At 39.3% G+C, this 19,676-nt stretch overlaps 1 protein-coding gene across 4 annotated transcripts in view; it reads right to left on the bottom strand.

Annotated features, from left to right (window-relative positions):
- Nucleotides 1-19,676, bottom strand: part of GRM7 (glutamate metabotropic receptor 7) — a 568,639-nt gene that overhangs the window by 352,801 nt on the left and 196,162 nt on the right. For all 4 annotated transcript variants that reach the window (XM_072989463.2, XM_072989462.2, XM_020791423.3 and 1 more), the window contains exon 2: nt 19,301-19,517. In XM_072989463.2, coding sequence (XP_072845564.2) covers nt 19,301-19,517 — 217 coding nt within the window. The remainder of the gene's footprint in view (nt 1-19,300; nt 19,518-19,676) is intronic.

Here is a 19,676-nt window from a genome sequence, read left to right as displayed (position 1 = left end):
TGCTTCACCATGTAACACGATTAAATCATGGTTTTCACTGCCATAAAGTGTAATGATTATCACTGGTTTACATAGATTTGAAAGAGGTTCAAATACACCTGTTGCATGTTAGGTTTAATGTTTAATAGAATTCCATTTTCAACTAAGACATGACTGATTCTAAACATAATATGCCAATATACAAACTGTGGGTTAAATTCTAATGGCACTATTAACAGATTCAAGATGAAGTAATCTGTTCAGCAGCCCCAGCTGTCCAGAGGACTGTGAGACAGAGGGGAAGGGAATGGGTTCTGTCCAGTGTAATATTGCATTTAAGTGGGGAGAACATGGTGGTCTTAATGCCCTGCATATGTCTCTGCCAGATTATATGGTTGGACATTTATGGCAAGAACGCATGTGGACAACATAGTCCAGCAGGTCAATAGTATGCTCAATTTTCTTCTCTCTAATCCTTAAGATACATCAGTTTCAAATGTCAAAATCAGCCTTTGAAACAAGCACTCCAAATAATGATTTTTAAAAAAAGTATTTATTACATTTCTAACTACCGTATTTTTCTGTGTATAAGACACTACTTTTTCCTAAATTCATTACACTAAACATTGAGGGGTGTCTTATACACAGAAGTAAACTGAGAATATGAAGATAACAAAATGGCTTGTACCTTGCCTCTGTAAACAGGCTTCCTTCAATCAGTGAGGCTTAGCTTCCTCCAATCACGAACCTTATGGAACTGACATCAGCTGATGCTGAACAACCCAATTGGAACAACACACCTTGTTGGAGGTGGAGCCTGTAGGCTCAGATGCAACAGGGACTCATAATGTCTAAGAGTTCTGAGCCCAGAGGCTGAATCCTCAAAGCTAAGTTTTCTTAAATTTGGGGTTAGAAATGGGAGGGCATCTTAGAAACTGAAAAATACATTATATATGCTGTGAAGCTACAGGTTGGGAGTATGAGTCTCTATTGTGCACCCAGAAAAGCCAGTCTGTGTAACCTCTGGCACTTCTCAGGATGCCCGCAGAAGAAGGGAATGGTAAACCACTTCTACATACTCCACCTGGAAATCTCTGACAAAGGCCACTGTAAGTCAGAATTAATTTGATAGCATATTATTGTTATTGTATTCTGCCTTTCTTCCTTGGATCTCAAAGTGGTAAACATGGCTCTCCTGCTCAGTTTGTTCTCACAACAACCTGATAAAGTAAGTCAGGCCATGGAAAAGGACTGACTTCATACTGGGGGCTTGAATATGAATTGACCAAGTTCCAACACAATCCTCTAACTATGGCAATGCTGTCTGTATTGCAATACATTATTTCCATCATTTGCAATAGTTGGGAACATTCATAACTTTATAACATTCAGATCCAATGCTATGTGGGACAATTTCCAACTTTAGAGTAGACACCAGAATGACCTTCCCCCGATATGAGAAAAAATGCATCATTTTGTAAAATAGATAATACATAGCCTATACTATAGTGGAGTTATACTAACCCAAACTCTGGATCCCCTAACTCCAAAATGTTCCATTTTGCACTAATAATCATGCGAGCTGCATTATACATTCCATATTTCCTATATAATGGACTGTATCATGGATGAAATCCAGGGTGTCCTTGTGTGATCTGGTGATAACAAAGCAAATCTCCAAGTTCCCCCACCCTGAGCATGACAACTTGACTTTCCTGAACTCTAAAATCTCAGAAAATATATAAAAACAAAGCATTCACATAAAAATGTAAGCATTTGCATACAGCATAAAAATAGAATTAGGCAGTTCTGTAAATACTTTTGACTGCCCAGCTGTAGTGCTTATACATTCCCCTACATGGCACTATATCTAGAGGGAGATTCTGATGTTATAACATACGAACTTCCATGTCTCATGAGATACCACTGCTTTTGCAGAGCTGTGCAGATAAATAAAATATTTAAGCTCTTTCAATATCCACTGAAGAGGACTGGTCAAGGTGAGTCCCAAAAGTGTAACAAAACAATGCCTCACCCCACCCCAAATTGACTTAAAATTAATTACAGGTCAAATGGCAGTCCCAAATGTAGCACAGGGATTGAGTGGTTCTTATCTTCTGACTGGTGACGCACACAGAGAATGTGTAGCAGTGCCTCACACAGTCAGAAATGAAGTGCAGTTTTTGCCTTTAAAAACAAGTTATTTCCACATAAAAATAAAGTGTATATGGAACATGGGTCTTGTCGGGTAGCCAATAAGCACTTTCAAAAGCTTCTAGAAGCACTAGGTGGCTACCAAACAAGATTTAGACTTCCTGTCTGTCTTGTTGAATGAAAAAGTGCTTTGCGGAAGTGTAAAATGGTACTTTGGTGCCAGTGTCATCCTGCAGTATTAGAGTGAAATCTATGGTGGATTAAATATTTGGAATTATTTGGAGTGGCACAAAAATGATGATGGTATAAATGCAGACTTCAGGTTGATCACTGTCCATCCCACTAAAGATGAAAAACAACCAGACTCAATCAGACTGGTCCATACAGCACATAAAAATATCTGAAAATGTCTTTCATTGAATGTGTTATCTCCTGAAACATTATATCAATGAACATCAATATCCTAGTGACAAGATACATGGAAATAATCCATATTGAAAACTGGAACTGGCAAAGTCAATCCATTATGTATAATTGTTACCACGTTCCACTGTGGTCCTTTTCAAACATGATTCTTACCCATTCAATCAATGCATGGGTTGGGAGCAGGCACATGTTGATTTACATCTTTGGTATCTTCATATAAATTGAACAGCAAAAACACCTGCAGAGTATCTTGCACACTGTGAACATATCTGTAGATATCTGTAAACATGTATACCTCCACCCAGTCAGTGTCCTTGATTATAATTGTGAAGCTTTTATATGAACACCAGTACACAGTAAGGTTCCCTCCACCCTGTGCACACAGATAGATGGACATCTGTGTGGCACCAGTACCAGTTGTTACATACCTAGATATCATATCTGACCAAAGCAGAACATAACATAGGTTATGTGCAGTAAAGTCGGTCATCTTCATTTCGAAGTGCGACACAATTTGATTGTTTGATAGATCTTTTAACTGGTGAAACACCCATTTAAGTAACAGCTCAATTGAACACTGCAGCAGCAAAACAATTATCCATAAAGGTTGTGAAGGATCACACTAAAGCAATATTTCTCAAGTCAGAATCATCAGCCAAAGGAAGAAAGAAAATATAGATGTATTATAAAGATAGTTAATTAGACATGGTACTAAGCACAAGGATTATAGATATTAGAGAGAAGAACAAAATCCTTTTAGGGAATCAGGTATAAAACGGCTGTTATAAAGAAAGAGTAAAGTTAAAAAGCAGGCTCTAATGTATGCCGGAACATGCAGTTTCAGCACTTCAAGGTTGGACAGTGGCTCATTTCAGCTGCCCTTCAGATAAGGCAAACATTTTCCCCTCCTTTTCTGCTGCGATTGTTTGCTTGGTCTTCTGTAAACTGAGGTTTAAAAGAAAAGAGGTGTGTCTTGAGGGAGCTGAGAGGCTTAGCAAAGTATTTTCCACAAAGCTAACCCTTCTCTTATCATCACAGGAAGGAAGCTCTTGAGGGCTGTCATTATCAGCAAGTACTGTTAAAATCCAGTTAAAGATTTCCTCTTGATTTCAATGAGAATGCTGTTCAGACTCCTTAATGGTAGTTGAGCCCTCATAAAAAAAAACAACCCATAGTACTGAGAGTTCCTAGGTCAAAGTCCATCTTCCCCACTGGCTCTTTCATTCCTTCTTCACAGCGGGATTTGTAAGATTACCATAATAGCATGTTCTCCCCTGGAATGCATCTCAACCCTTGTGATGCTTTTCAGATTGCAATACAAAAGAGGAAGAAATTCAACTGAATCTCTGAGGGAATATTCTTGAAATCCCAAGGATCTGAAAATGAGCTCTGGTTCCTTGACATTACCATTACACTTTATTTTTCACTGAGTGTAAATTCTATTTCTTCTGAAAATGGCCTGGCATTGTGTGCATATTTTCTAATTTTGTATTACACAATGGAACTTCTATGAAGTGTTCTGGTTTCTGAAGGAGCAAAAAGCAATGATATTGAACATAAGTCAATTTTGACATCCAAGCTGAGAAACGTTTTCACAAATCTTCAGTGTAATCAAATAAACCTGTTGAGTGACAATACCTTATACAGTGGGGTCTTGACTTAAGAACGGCTCGAGTTAAGAACATTTTGACTTAAGAACCACTCTCATAGGAAAATATTGACTTGACTTACATACTTAGATTTGAGTTAAGAACTAAAAAAATAACCAAGTGGGAGGCAGGGAAAGTGCAAAATTTGAACATTCAGTTAACTGTTGGCCAGTGAAAAGGGTGCCTGTCTGCTTCCTCACTCCTCCCAGCGTTTAGAGAGTGGATTGGGAGACAGTCTTCAGACTGCCTGGTACTGTACTGCCTGGACTGTATTTTCCCTGCCTTCCCTGAACCTTTCTTGACCTAAGAAAAAAAGAAACAAAATATTCCCCTCTAGTGGTCGAAGGCGGAATAGCAGCTTCCCATTAGTTTCTATGGACGGAAAAGAGCAGATACGGATCAAATGGTTTTCAATGCATTCCTATGGGAAATGCAGATTTGACCTGAGAACTTTTTGACTTGAGAACCGCCTTCCAATACGGATTAAGTTCTCAAGTCAAGACCCCACTGGGTATCTGTTCCTGAAATATTTTGCTCTGTATACCACACTAGGAACACAGTTGTGTTCATCGTGGTGATTTTTACCAAATGGAGGCATAAAAATACTAAAAGAATAAATAATATTCAGGTAGATGCTAATCAAGTGTATTATAACTCTTGAAGGTCAAATTAATCAAAGACTCCTACACAAAAATCTGTCTTCTTCAATAAACCTCAGAAAGGTTTATTGAAACCTCAGTTGTAATAGAAAGCCAAGCTGTTGTAGGTGGTTCTTCAAACAGTCTTTTGAAAGCTGCTTCTATATTTTCTTTACAAGCATGCTTCAGAATTCTTCTCCATTTGTAAAAATGAAGGGTGCAGACACAGTTCTTACTGTAGGTAAACTGACCTGAGCTACTGCAAAATAAAACACGGCTTGATAAAATAAAGTACAATGTTTATTAGATAACATTTATGAGTTTTTCCCATTAAAAAGGTTAGTTTGGATTAACAGAGCTGGAGAAAGCACCTCAGAGCAGGATGCCTGAAGCAGACTATCAGGGAAAGGAGGCAGAAAGCCAATCCATGCTCACTCTTGTCAAGAAAGCAAGGAGCACAGATTAGATCATTTTAACTAAACAGAGTTTTAGAGGCACTTGTGAATCTTGCTGCAGCAACATTACTTTCCACCATCCATTCTGCTTTTCATTTCTGTGTTGCCTATTATCAAAAGTATTTAAAGAGCCCATGCCAAATAAGGGTTAGCTCTATTCTCCACCCAATCAGGCTCCCATGGTACATTTCTAGAAGGGTTTGCTACTTTAAAGTTGCTGATTTTGGAAAAGTGTGAAGGCAGGAGGAGAAGGGGATGACAGAGAATGAGATGGTTGGACAGTGTCATCGAAGTGACCAACATGAATTTGACACAACTCCGGGAGGCAGTGGAAGACAGGAGGGCCTGGCATGCTCTGGTCCATGGGGTCACGAAGAGTCAGACACGACTTAACAACAACAACAAAACATTTTTTTATTATACTATAAGGTTTCCTGGATAAGAGTGAAATATATAAAATTCATTCTCTCAAGAAACTGGAAGGCAAGAAAGTGGGCTTGGCATGTATGTCTATCTTTGCCTTTCCTAAAGAGACTCCACAGCATGCCAAGACAAACCACCAAATCAACTGACCCCATTTAGCTTTGTCATGAAGGTGGTAACATTTCTGTGGAGGAGAAAAAAAATATTATTGCTACTTTTCCTTTAAATGCTGTCTCCTCCAAGCAACAACAGGATATGGAAACGAGTTACTCTCCTCCCATATTAAATTCAGCATTTGGAGTCTTTCCAAAATCTTTGGATAGCAGTTTGAAACAATTGCTAATAGCAGCTAATTTGCTTCTTGATTTTTTTAAAAGCAGGAATTTTGCACACGTCACCTCACCTGAAAATGCTGAGGACCTGGCCACAAAAATAATAATGCTTCCATTAAATATTTCTCAAAGGTCTTAGCTCGCTAGCCAGGAAAACAAAAAACAATATTTTTCATCTTCTGGGAAGTGAAAATAAAACTTTGGCAGAGACACTTAGTGAGAGATTCAGCATGTCAGCTTAAAATCTAATTAAAAAGGAATGTTGGATTGTGCATGGAGTTTGTCATTTGATATATAAAAAGCAGCACTATGAATGACTGCAGAACTCTATGATTAAGATGATCAATTATTTAAAACAACTGTTTATGAATGTGAGATACTGTGCTTCTGTACCCATGATTCAAAACATTACAAAAAGGCTCAATTTTGCAGCACAATATTGTGCCTGTGTTGCCAGCAAGAAAAAAGAATGTCAGGTTTTACACAGCAAAGGGCTGTCTAATGTTAACACCCATGACATCAGTCATGACACTACAGGACACCCTCATGTGCTCTCTATCATTTCTTCTAAGCATTTTGATATGAAGAGAACTTGTTCAAAAACAGCCCTGACAAATGCTTTATGTTTGGGTAAGAAGCAGCTAACTGACCCCCCCCCCCCGCAAAAAAAAGGAGTCAGATTCTGGGATGGTAGTTCCTCTGTTTGGTGTGTCTTTGAGAATGGTATGAAAAGTTCACTTGCAAAGGTTTTTTTGGCGGGGGGCTACTCTCATTTTCAGATTGCCATATTGAATGTTGATCTGCTCTACCAGCATGAGATTTCTCATGCAGCAATAATGGGAAAACACACTTTGAAAACCGCATATGCAATTGTACATACAATGATTCTGTATCATTAACATTTCATACCCTACTATGCACTATATTCAACCCATGAGAGAAATGAAGTATAGTTCATTAGAAGGTACTCATCCAGAATATAATCCTTCAACACAGTAAAAAATGAAGAACTAAATTATGCTCTTATTAGAGAAATTTAGCTCATGTACCAAAGTTCTATCATTTCATTTCGTTTATGCTGATTTTCAGCTTTTAACACAGAAGCTCCCTCTGTGGCGATTATTCTAATGGGATCAGCCAAGAGATCTCTTCATGACATTTATTCCTTGAGTGATTGATTGATGGATGGAAGTGGTGCTTTGAGATTGTATCTCTTTCTCTCTCCAGACAGACATACACCTTTCCATTTAGCACAAGAAATCTCCTTAATTTGGCATGAAACGTCATGTCATTTTAAAATAATTAGCCACGGTTGAAAAGAAGCCAAGGCTGAAGTGAGTCCCCAGGTATCTGCACAACAAGCCAACTTACCCTTAGAACTTCTGAGGCAAAAAGTGTGAAAGCAGATACTGCTTAACAGCAATGTTAAGGTGTCAGTTGCTTTAATCAAAACATTATGGAACTAATTGAAAGATTACCCCTCTATAGACAGTGTTGTGATTCTCATTTTTTTTAAAAAAAAATGTTTTAATTTTGATAACCTTTTAATCATATAATTACATTTAACTATTAACTATTTTCAAATATTTTTTCACATAACTGCACTTTATTGTTTTAAATTGTCCTATAAGTTCTCTTGAGTTCCCCACCTAGGAGAAACCTGCCATAGAAACAAAACAAAACAAAAAATAAATACAGCTCCATGACCCATAAATTCTCAGGAAAGATAAAAGGTGGATTTACATGTGGTTTTTCACCCTCTCTTCTGCCTGTTTTCATTTATACTGTCTATGAGGTTAATTGTACCACTGTAGGGAAACCTGAGAACACCAGAAAAATGCCCATAAGAAGCTATCAAGAACAAAATAATCTCAGGAAATCCTGTTTGGTGCTTCTCCATCAGAATAATTAAAAAAAAAAAAAAGAAGAAAAACTTGCACAGCATGGGAGTTATTTTCTGATTCCATAAGAATCCCAATATATTGATCAGAAAAAAATCAGGACAATGCCTCACAGTCTTCAAAACAATACAAGTGCAGGAACAGGTGTTTAGACCATTAAGAAAATTTTGAAAAATAAAAAATAAAGTGAGTCTTTGGTGATAATTTATCTTCCTCTGCCTGTGCACCTTCTTGTGGGTAACACTTTTACCTTTACAAAATTCATCCAATTTTTTAATTCTGTCAATTGCCAAAGAGAACTAAAATCTCACCTAGCAGGAAGGCAAATTTAGACCAAGATAAAGTATCCAAAATAACAATCAGTTTGTGAATTATGAACCCCAAGTAAGAAGACATAATCTTTCAATTCTGGAAACATATCTAAAGCACTACAGGAAGAGCAACAATCTCTAGTTACTGTTGGAAAGCTTGGGAACTTAGATTTTGGCAGATTTTCTGGGAAACAACCCAGAATTTAACATAATTATGTACCGATATCAAGCTGACAATAATAAGCATTTTGTTACCTATGAGAAGGCACTTCCTATACTAAGGAAAGCTGAGAAATAGGCAGAAGGAAAACATTGTCACCCAGCCCGCAAACCTACCTTACCCTAGCAAATTCATTTTGAACTGCAGCCATATGGATGGAAGGCTTGGAGAAAGTATAAGTAATATTACTTAGCTTTATAACAGCTTTTCAAGTGCTCAGAGTGCTTCAGGTGAATACACTAATATATCCAACAGCTTTTCAAGGCAACTCCGTAGACTCAATGAATGTTAACTATAGGCCAGTGGGCAAGATGTTTAAACATGTGATAGCCGGTCAGGGATCTTTGGTGACACTGATCCTCCACGCTCCAATTCAATCATTCTAATGGGGCACTAAAATCACATTCACCTTTTCCTGGGGGAAATCAGCCCAGGAGTGAAAGAGAAAGTGAAACCTTGTTGGATCTCCTTTTGGAAATGATATATGCTGGTGGGCTGACTTCCCGGTGGTTTATTCATATATGGATAACATGTTCAAAAACGGGTGCTGCGGAGTTTCTGCTCTCTTTTTGTTGTTACGTGCTATCAAGTCAACTCCAACGTATGATGACCCTATGAATGACCACTCTCCATTATGTCCTGTTCTTAACAGACCTGCTCAGCTCTTATAAACTCAAACCTGTGGTGTCCTTTAGGGCAGTGGTCCCCAACCTTGGGCCTCCAGATGTTCTTGCACTACAACTCCCAGAAGCCTTCACTACCACCTCTGCTGGCCAGAATTTCTGGGAGTTGAAGTCTAAGAATATCTGGAGGCCCAAGGTTGGGGACCACTGCTTTAGGGAATCAATCTATCTTGTATTTGGTTTCTTCTTTTCTTGCTGTCCAGCACACTGAGGCTGAAGCCATGTAGGACTACCAGTGGTGGAGAACTTTTTCTTCCAAAGTAGTGATGCTGGATAGGTGGCATTCTCTCTAAATAGAGGTGAAGAGCATGTACCGGAAGGATTTACACCCCACCCCCACTAAAACAGGAATGGGTAGTCTTTACAACTCTGTGGACATTTTCCAATTGGGACAGGGAAAAACTTTCCAACATTAGCAGGGGTTCAGATCCTGAAGCAGGAGCAAAGCAAAAGAGTAGGTTTGGTTGGACATTTCCTCTCTACCCACATAAAGCACAGTTCAAGTCTATGTACTAAGGAACTCTCTCCAAGCACTACAGCTTTCCAGCCCATATAAGTGCAATATGGTTCCATGCAACTAACTCCATGACAGCCCATGTAGTTTTGTAGTTTGAAACCATGTGTCTTGGACACTAAAAGGATGACTGTCCTATGTGGCATGGAGCACCCTCACTGGCTCCCAGTTCACTTCCAGGCTTGGTTCTAAGTTCTGGCTTCCACCTAGAAAATGTTTCTTAGGCCACAGTGTCTGGAGTAGTTTTTTTTACTTCCCACACATTCCTACTCACCTTTAGACCACAGTGTCTGAAATAGTTTTTTCCCCCCACACATTCCTACTCACCTTATCAGACGTTTTGACATTTTACAAATGCTGTTTTATTGTGCTTTATTTTGTATTTATATATACTGCCCTGGAATTGTTGGCCACAGAGAAACCCACACATTGAATGAATAAATGAATACAATACATACATAAAGCTGAGTGCAAGTTCATTTCATAAAATCACTAGTGGATATATGACAGAATATGAAAAAGGAGATATGGTTCAGAGCTCACACTCTTAACCAACTGGAAATACATAGTGGTTGAGAAAATAAGGAGAAGCTCTTTTGTTTGGTGAACTGCTGATGTGCAGAGGCATGGCACATGAATTAATTGCAGAATCTGGAAAGTTATTTATGTGGTGAAAAGTTTCAGGATCCATCAACTAACATGACCATGTGTTCTTTAGAACTCTGGCTACTGTAGTTAAAAATAAACAATATCAAGCCAACAAAAACAAAACTTCAACTTTTCTAAACCATTATCACAATTATTTTCAATGATCTTCAGGCCATTACAAATCAAAAGACAGGAACATTTAATGATGGCCTACAAATACAAAACGTGCAGTAATGCCATGTGTTAAGAGGGAGATTGAAGTGAATGCCCTTTATACATGGAGAAACAGGAACATGCCTATACGCACACGCACGCACGCATGTATGCACGCACGCACGCACGCACACACACACACACACAGACACACACACCAACCATATGGACACACTGCTGTTGTGCACATTGACCACTGGAAGAGATCCCACATGGACATCTGTGTGCACAGGAAGAGCACATCCACAGCAGAGGGATTGTTAGTCACCCAGGATGCTCTGTCACATGAAGACGCTCCACAGAAGCATGTCAGTAAGCACACAATATGATAATCTAATATATAGGAAGTAAAAGGGGCAAAGTTGGTAACTGTGTTCACAGTAAGTGCCATCTGATCTTACTTTACTGATGCAAAAAGTTTTTTTTTAAAAATGAACAACTTCCTTTAGCTATAATAATCATCAGCACATAGTTTCTATTAAAACTTTCCCATTTTGATGGCATGAACTATCTCTATTTGGTCCATTCTTTCCTTTTAGGAAAGAAAAATCACCTATACTGTACTATAAAACTAGGAGTGTAAAGAATGCTACTAGATTCTTTGTTTTCATTAATTTAGGTTATTTTGACTTGATGGGAACCTTGTAATAAAGATTATTCACGCCTCACCCAGAGCGAAAAGGGGTTATTTTTTCATCAAGATCTCTGCAACTCATGCAAACCGCTTCTGTGCTTTCCTGTCAAGAAGCAATGCAGGTAAACAAGGTAGGTACAAAGCAGGAGTAGACAAATGCTTAAAAAGACATGGACAACCACTCTCAGGATTCAAACTCTGAAAAGCCCGTGCACTACAACACAGTTCTCAGTAAAAAGATAGTTGAATTCAGTATATCCCTCAGTGTTTTGTCTGGCATCACCCTTTGTTCCTTTTGCCATGGAACAAACAACCTTGAAATGCACAGATTTCAGTTTCTTCAACCATTGAAGGAGAGTTGCAATTGTTCTTCCTCCAAATGGAAGTATGCACATTTTCATGAAACTGATCAGCTAACATTGTGAGCTACCAACCCATCTCACACCAGGGTATCACATTTCTGGTATGTTAAAAAAATATTTTTGCCCTCGGCTCCTCCTCCTGCATGTGTACACCAAGCCTCTCAGAGGTTTCAAGGACACCAAGGATTACTATGAGTGACCAGAAAATAAGAGGGGCGTTTTCTCCAAATGTACAATCTTCTTCTTGCCCCACAGAAGTTTCATATGCAAATAAATACACTCTACAAACCAGATACTGCTTTACACCTGATATGGAAGGCCAGCAAACTTAGCTCTAAGCAAAGTGTCAGCAGGAGGCAAGGTCATGTACAAAGTACCCTCTCGGGCATGCAGTAAACAAACAGACTGTTGCTTCTGTATTTATTATGCAACTGAGAAAACAGTGTATTAACAGGAGAGAAAAGTGACAGAGCCACCATCATATCAATGCGCACACAAAGCAGAGAACAATGAAACGAAACACAAAACAAAAAAACTATAACCTTGGTTCAGACTACAGAGGTCATCTATTCAGGATCATTCTGAGAAACTCATCTGAAGTGGGCGGGTGGTGGGACTTCACCCAAAGAAGATCCTTGGGATTGCACACAAAGCTTCAGAACATCTGAGGAAGCCATCAAATGAATTTCCTGTTCACTGAGAAACGGTACCTTGGCCTGCAGGTGAACTGTAGGATACATCAGCAATCTAGACTCTAATATTTCATCCCTGACTAGGAAGGAACTGAATTATGTTAGAAGAAAAGAACAGCAGAGAGGTACTGCACAAATACCACAGGATTAGAGGTCTATTTGCAAGAAAGGTCACCTCAGGAGACAGTGGTGCCAGGTGCATCTTATAGCCCAGCTGATTATCAGAAAGGGGTCAGCTGTATTAACACAGAAGACAAAAAATACTTTGGTTTTTCCTTCCCAAAGGATATGAGTAGAGATAGGGATGAATCAGAAAAAGGGTGATTTGTTTTTATTTGTGATTCATCAAGGTCAATGAATCACAATTACGAATTTACATTTTTTTCAGATTAATCAACAAATCAATTCATTGAGTCATTTTTGTCTATTTAAAATCCTATAAAATTCATAGGCAAGCTTCTCTGCTCCCTCCTCTACAAGCCCTGCAAGTTTGGTGAAATTTAGGTTTCAGACATCTGAGTTATACAACCACAAAGATGACATCCCAGGGATGTTTTCCCCCAGGCACCTAGAGATATCAAAATTGCAGGGAAGCTTCCCTTGACTATCCTCTACAATCCTTCTAAGTCTGGTGAAAATTGAGTTTCGGTCATCCAAGTTAAACACTCACAAAGTAGGTCCTCCCATGAAAGTGCCATTTAGCAGCTGTCTTGGGAAACCTAATCTTCACCAAATTTGGAGGGACTGTAGAGGAGAATCATGGGAAATCCATCTGTAATTTTGGTGTCTCTAGGTGCCTGGGGAGAATTTTCCTGTGTGGGTTCTTTTTGTGGGTGTATAACTTGGACATCTGAAACCCAATCTTCACCAAACCTGGGGAGATTGTAGATGCTCTGTGACTGTGGTGTCTCTAGGTGCTGGGCCCCCACTTAATAGCCAAATGAATTGATAAATCAGAACTCACTAAAATTCATTGATTCATATTCATCAGGGGCGTTGATTCATATGAATACAAATCTAAAAATTACTGATTTTTAAAAAACAAATTTGGTGATTTGTTTTTTAATTCATGTCCATACAAGGATATGACCCAAGCTAACAGAGATTTTGACAAAGCATTGGGAAGAACGTAAGGTTAGATGACAAATACAACCTGTCAGGCATGCTTTAGTTGTGGTTGCCCCAGATCAGCAGCATATAGGACTGGATATTCCTTGGGGCCCCTTCCAACTCTAAAATTTCATGATTTTACAATATTGTGGGCCTCCTTTAGGAAAGCATTTCATTTAACTTGTTTTTTTTTTTTAATCTGCCTGCTTATTTGTCTGGAACATGTCAAATATTGTGAAGGGTGGCATTGTTCTGCCTTCTGCCGCATCTACCGTAGCTCTTATTTCTAATATGAAGGGGTCCTTATCTAAAAAATTACCTCATACTCCATTCTTTCAATATGGATGGTAAATTAGCAGACCATGGTCCAAATTTTCAACAGGGCCTTAGAATGATGCCTGACTCTCTCTTTGAAGCATCATTCCCTCAAACGGGAGAGAAAGAGAACATGACTGAGTCACAGACTGGGGAGAAAATAAGAGAGGTGGCTGCATGTTTGGCTGGTGCATTAAACATGGCCTCAGCCCTGAGATCATGACTCAGGAAACTTCCAAAATATTGGCAGAATGGGTTGCACTCGAGCCTTATCTCCCCTGTACAGGAAAGGCAAGATGCGGAAAGCCAAGCAAGAGTCCCAAAGCACCTGAATGTGGATGGGTCAATATACTTCCACCTTTGCTTAATGAAAGCTAGCTTTAAGGGAAAAAATAGTGGTATAATAAAGGGATCAAGTGACCTTGCTTTTACATAAAAGGCATACATTTCTGTTTCTTCTCATAAGTGTGACAAGGTTTTTGTTCTTTTCCCAGACATTTAAGACTGATAAAATGTCTTAGTGCACCATTGATAACTCCAGAGTAATACAAATAAATCCCAGGGTAAAAGCAATATGGTAAGAATCCACATTTATTAGTATTGCTGTGCTGCCAGTACATTTAGCAGTTTACTCCCCTGATGATCCTTGTTTTCAGCCCGGTGCTAGAGCTTCTCAAGATCTCTTTGAATTTTGTTTCTCTCTTCCAGGGTATTAGCTATCCCACCCAATTTTGTGTCATCCACAAATATGATAAGCATTCCATGCAGTCCCTTATTTGTGTTAGTAATAAAAATGTTGGAAAGCCCTGAGTCCAAAATGGAGTCTTGCGTTACACTACTTGTTACTCTTTCCACTTTGTGAGCCATTGATAAGCAGTCTCTGAGTATGATTCCATAACCAACTGGGTATCCATTTGATAGCTGTTCTATTCAGCCCACACCTAGTTAGATTGCTAATCAAAATATCATGGGCTCTTTGTCAAAAGCTTTGATGAATTCAAGATGTATTATGTCTACAGAATTCCCACTGTCTACTAGGGAGGTTATCTGATCAAACAACAAGATTAGTCTAGCAGGATTTATTCTTGATTAGTTTTGAGGTTTTTGCATAGTGACTGCTTTATAATCTGCTCAAGACTTTTCCAGGGATTAATGTCAGGCTGATTAGTCTGCAGTTCTCAGGTTCTTCCTTTTGCCCTTTTTGAAGATAGGGACAGAAATGTTTTCATGGTTGGAAACTTTGTGGTTCCATAGCCCTCAGCCATGAGGCAACTACTACAGAACAGCACAATTCCAACATTGTTGATGTCATAACCTAAGCTTGAGTCTGAAAATATGACAAACATTAGCTGTGAAAATGGGTGGGTTTGTGATTTTCATTATAAATCCACACCTGTGTTCCATCCATTTCTGTGGTATTAAATCCTTAACATTTTCCTCCTTAATGCCATATAAATATGCATTCAGACAAACAAGGAAAATTCATGCAAATAGCAGCATCTTCTGGAATGTCAACATATTGAAGCTTCCTTCTAAAGAGCTCTTTGTCACAGCACAGCATAAACATCACTGCTATTCTTACATGGATTACGCAGAAGAATATGATACTTTGAATTGTTTAGTGACAGTTCAGGGCATTAGTAATCACACAGATGCTCCTTGATATATGCATCACACAGACAATATGCAAAGACACCATTGCTACCGCCACCTTCACTTTTACTGAAATAGCTAAATATCTTCATAAGAAACAAATTTCATGTGGCTTCTTTTGATCATAGCAAATTTGTTCCTATGGCCTATTTTAGATTAAAATCTCACAGAAGCTTTAAAAGCTTTAGAGGAGGGCAAATTTAGTTGAAATCCATGTGTTGCACCTATTTTTGTATGTTTACTTTGGTTTGATTAGCATAAGGGCAAGTCATGTTAGGGCAATAGTTCATTGAGCAGAATGACAGCACTAAAATGTTGGAACTGCTGTGTAATATCGTGTTGTACTCCTGCACTCTACAGTACATGTACAGTCCCTTGTGCTTTTGTGTAATTTAGATACCTATCTACCACTGCCTTGCAGTGTTGGCAAGGCAGATGGAAGTAAAGATTTTAATGGATCATAATACAATAATATCATCAAAACCATAATCTTAGAACTGCAGAGCTGGAAGGAACCCTATAGATCAGAGGTTATCAGCTCCCGGCCCGCAGCCCGGTGCTGGTCCGTGGGCTGAGCTGAACCAGGCCACGAGGACAGACCTCCTGCCCCCCACGCACTCCCCTCCCCACAGCTGCTTTGCGCACGTGTACATGTGCCAGCGCTGGCGTGAGCACTCCCCCACCACTTTGCACATGCACCCAAGTGCCCAAGCACCTGCGTGAAGGGGTGGGCGGGCGTGTAGGCGTGCAGGCACCCATGCACATGCGCGAAGGGGTGAGGGAGCACTCATGCTGCTGCTGGCGGGTAGGTGCTCCCCCAACTCTTCGCACATGCACCTGAGAGTGCATGCGCACCCGCACACACCTGTGGGGGGCCCTCCGCCTTCCTCAGAGGCTCAGCCAGTCCGCACTCCCAAAAAGGTTGGGGACCGCTACTACAGATCACCAACTCCAGCCTCTGCTGGTGAGGCCCAGCAGGAAATCCAGCTCCCAATCTCTGGCTCTGCAGACAAATACCTGAACCACTGAGCTATCCAGCAGTCAGTACTAGGACCATGGCATCCCTATCCCTACCAAAGAATGCCACAAGCATTTACTGCCAGTGTCATCCCTGACACTCATAAAACAGATCAGCCACTTCTGGTCCCTGATCTGCTGGCAAGAGCACCCAGACCAGCAGTAAGCCACTGTGGTATATCATTTTCTCATGCTAACCCCAAAATTTCAGTTGAGCTCCAGTCAAAATGTTATACATTTTAAAAGCTAAACTCCTTGAGGCAGAAGAGTTTTGAACTGTGATCAACTGAAAGCAAGTTACAACACCTAAAGCCTGCTGAATTATTTAGGATTAGCTGAAAGACATCCAACTTGAAAATGTTAAAGCAATTTGACCTAATACATACCTGATAGCACACGAAATGTTACAATTGATTTCTAAGCTCTAAGTTATTTTCCCTTGGATTTTTTTTCCCAACAATTTGGGAGGGGCTTCACTGGAAGTTAACAACACAGTTCTGCTCAGAAGAAAACGCCACTGAGTACAAAGTGGATTGCTCTCAATCAAATATATACATACAATAGTCAGTTCCTTTTGTTTAACACCTAAGAAACTGCTCTGAAGCCAAGTTTGTTGAGATATGGTATAAAAATAAGGTAAAGGTAAAGGTTCCCCTTGACATTTAGTCCAGTTGTGTCTGACTTTGCTCATCTCCGTTTCGAAGCCATAGAGCCAGCGTTTTGTCCGAAAGTTTCCATGGTCACGTGGACAGCACGACTAGACACGAAACGCTGTTACCTTCCCACTGAGGTGGTACCTACTTATCTAATCGCATTTGCATGCTTTCGAACTGCTAGGTTGGCAGGAGCTGGAACAAGCGACGGGCGCTCACTCCATCATGTGGGTTTGATCTTACAACTGCTGGTCTTCCAACCTTGTACCTCAAGGTCTTCTGCAGTTTAATCCGCAGCACCACCACATCCCAAGTTAGTATAAAAATAGTCCAAATGAATTTTTAAAAGGTATATGCATAATGCTTAACTTCTTTGTTTGAAGAACTGGGGTATAATATCCAATGAACAGCTTGCTCAGCTATAACTTTAAAGCCATCTTTCCAATGCAGCCTGCCTCTTTCCTATCTTATATCAGGAAACATTCCTGGCAAAATCCATCTGCCATGAACTTTGGGGACTCTAATTTCTTTACACTAACAACAAGATACTGTTGCAAGCCTGATGAGGTGCGCCTTAACCCATGAAAGTTAGAATCTATGATTTCTTTAGTGCTCTATAAATGTATTGCTTAATCCTGCATTTGGATCACATCACTTCTGTCTCTATTGCTGATAAAAATATACTTGTCTTAACCATCATACAACCTAGAAGTCATTAAAATCACCCTAACACAAGAGCTAACTGAAGTATGTAGATAGATAGATAGATAGATAGATAGATAGATAGATAGATAGATAGATAGATAGATAGATAGATAGATAGATAGAGAGAGAGAGATAGATAGATAGATAGAGAGAGAGAGAGAGAGAGAGAGAGAGGGATGATAGATGATAGATAGATAGATAGATAGATAGATAGATAGATAGATAGAGAGAGAGAGAGAGAGAGAGAGAGAGAGAGAGAGAGAGAGAGAGAGAGAGAGAGAGAGAAGGTTTTACATATACATATAAGTCTCTCTGTGTGTGTTCAGCCAACTGGCTCCAAAACCTCAACATCAGAGGGAATCTGAGATGTAATGGAAATTGTACATTATTGATTTTATTGGAATGTACTCTGGCATATAACATAGTACATTTATCCAGACATTTTTTACATTCTGTTACTACTATGTCTGGTATGTTATGCTCAAGGTCTCTATCAGTTTGGATCCAGAAATCCCACAAGATCTTGAATCTGTCATTTTCTGACACCTTCTCTATCTGATGACCCCATGGGTTTTTGGACACTGGCATAATGACCAGTGCACTAATTTTGGCTATCATGTATAATTTTGTAATCTCTTTGTGCAATCTTTGGACATTCACAAACAAGGTGTGACACAGTTTTATCCTTTTCTTAGCAGAGTCTATATATTCTGTTAGCACCAATTCCTTGAATCTTAGCTTTCAGCACATTAGTTTAGCACGCTTGTTCTCATGCAGCAAAAATCAAGCCTTCAGTTTTGGTTTATAATGATGATGATTATGATGATTATCAGGGCTTATCAGTGGGATCATCAACAGTGGCACATACACATATACAGCCTGCACCCAATTACCTCATAACAGCAAACTGTTGAAGAGTGTATAATGAACCTTAAGAGAATATAAATGGGTACCCCAGAATGGCTCACTGAATCTTCAACACACACAGGCATTCCTCAGCAGCAACATCCATTCAGAAAGCACACTCAATAAGTAAATTATGAGAAAAGCACTGATTTACCTGAGATATTATGATAGTAAGAACTGTGCGGAGGTAGCCCTGGGGCACAGAAATATTAAAATATCACATATGTGCATATTTGTGAATACACTGTATAAAAATAATATAATTTTCTCCCTCAAACTGAAGAAAACGGCTTCCTTCCTACATTTTAAAAAAAGTGGGAAATTACTTGAAAGAAAGAGAAGAACTATCTGGCACAAAGTTTAAATCTAAGAAATTGCTAGCTTCAGAAGCGCTCCTGGCTGTGAAAAGATAAGGACTCAATATGTTTACATTTTGCTTTGTACCATCATCCCATCATTTAGAAGTCTAACAGTGGGGCACCAGAAACTTGATACAATTTCACTGTTATATCTTTCTCCAACTGAGCATTAATGTCTTTCAGTTCTATGAGTGCTTTGTTCTGGAAAATATCTACACAAGTTGAGAAGAGAAGCATGAGGCTGCCAGGAAAGTCGAATTATAAAAGTTCAAAACAATTTTAACAACAAAACTTTAATTCAGAAAAGAAAGCGATATTCAGAAAGTATTGCTGGAACCCTTCACTTACCTGACTCTCTGGAAAGCTGTATAAATGATTCCACACCTTTCTCCCCATAACTTCCTTCAGAAGCCAACGTGGAGACGTAATTCCATCCCAGAGCTCTCACTATGTCCACCATTGCCTGTGCTTGGAATGAATCTGGAGGGACCACTCGGGAGAAGAAATCATACCGCCTGTCATCACTTAACTCTGGTGCTGTCGAAGCATAACTGATCTGGGGTATCTGTAGGGGAAATAATAGTTATTGGGAATTACACAATGATAAATTCAAAAAACACACAAAAACAATTAGCATTGGCAATTAGCATACAATTAGCTTTCCCAATGCCCATCTGTTTCTTTCTATCAACATCAGGGCCTAAATGAAAGGCAATTAAGTCAT

Source organism: Pogona vitticeps, chromosome 2 (genome assembly GCF_051106095.1).
Source record: "Pogona vitticeps strain Pit_001003342236 chromosome 2, PviZW2.1, whole genome shotgun sequence".
In the NCBI taxonomy this organism is placed as follows: domain Eukaryota; kingdom Metazoa; phylum Chordata; class Lepidosauria; order Squamata; family Agamidae; genus Pogona; species Pogona vitticeps.
Note: the sequence above shows the minus strand (reverse complement) of the source record. Positions and strands in the feature narration are given on the sequence as shown.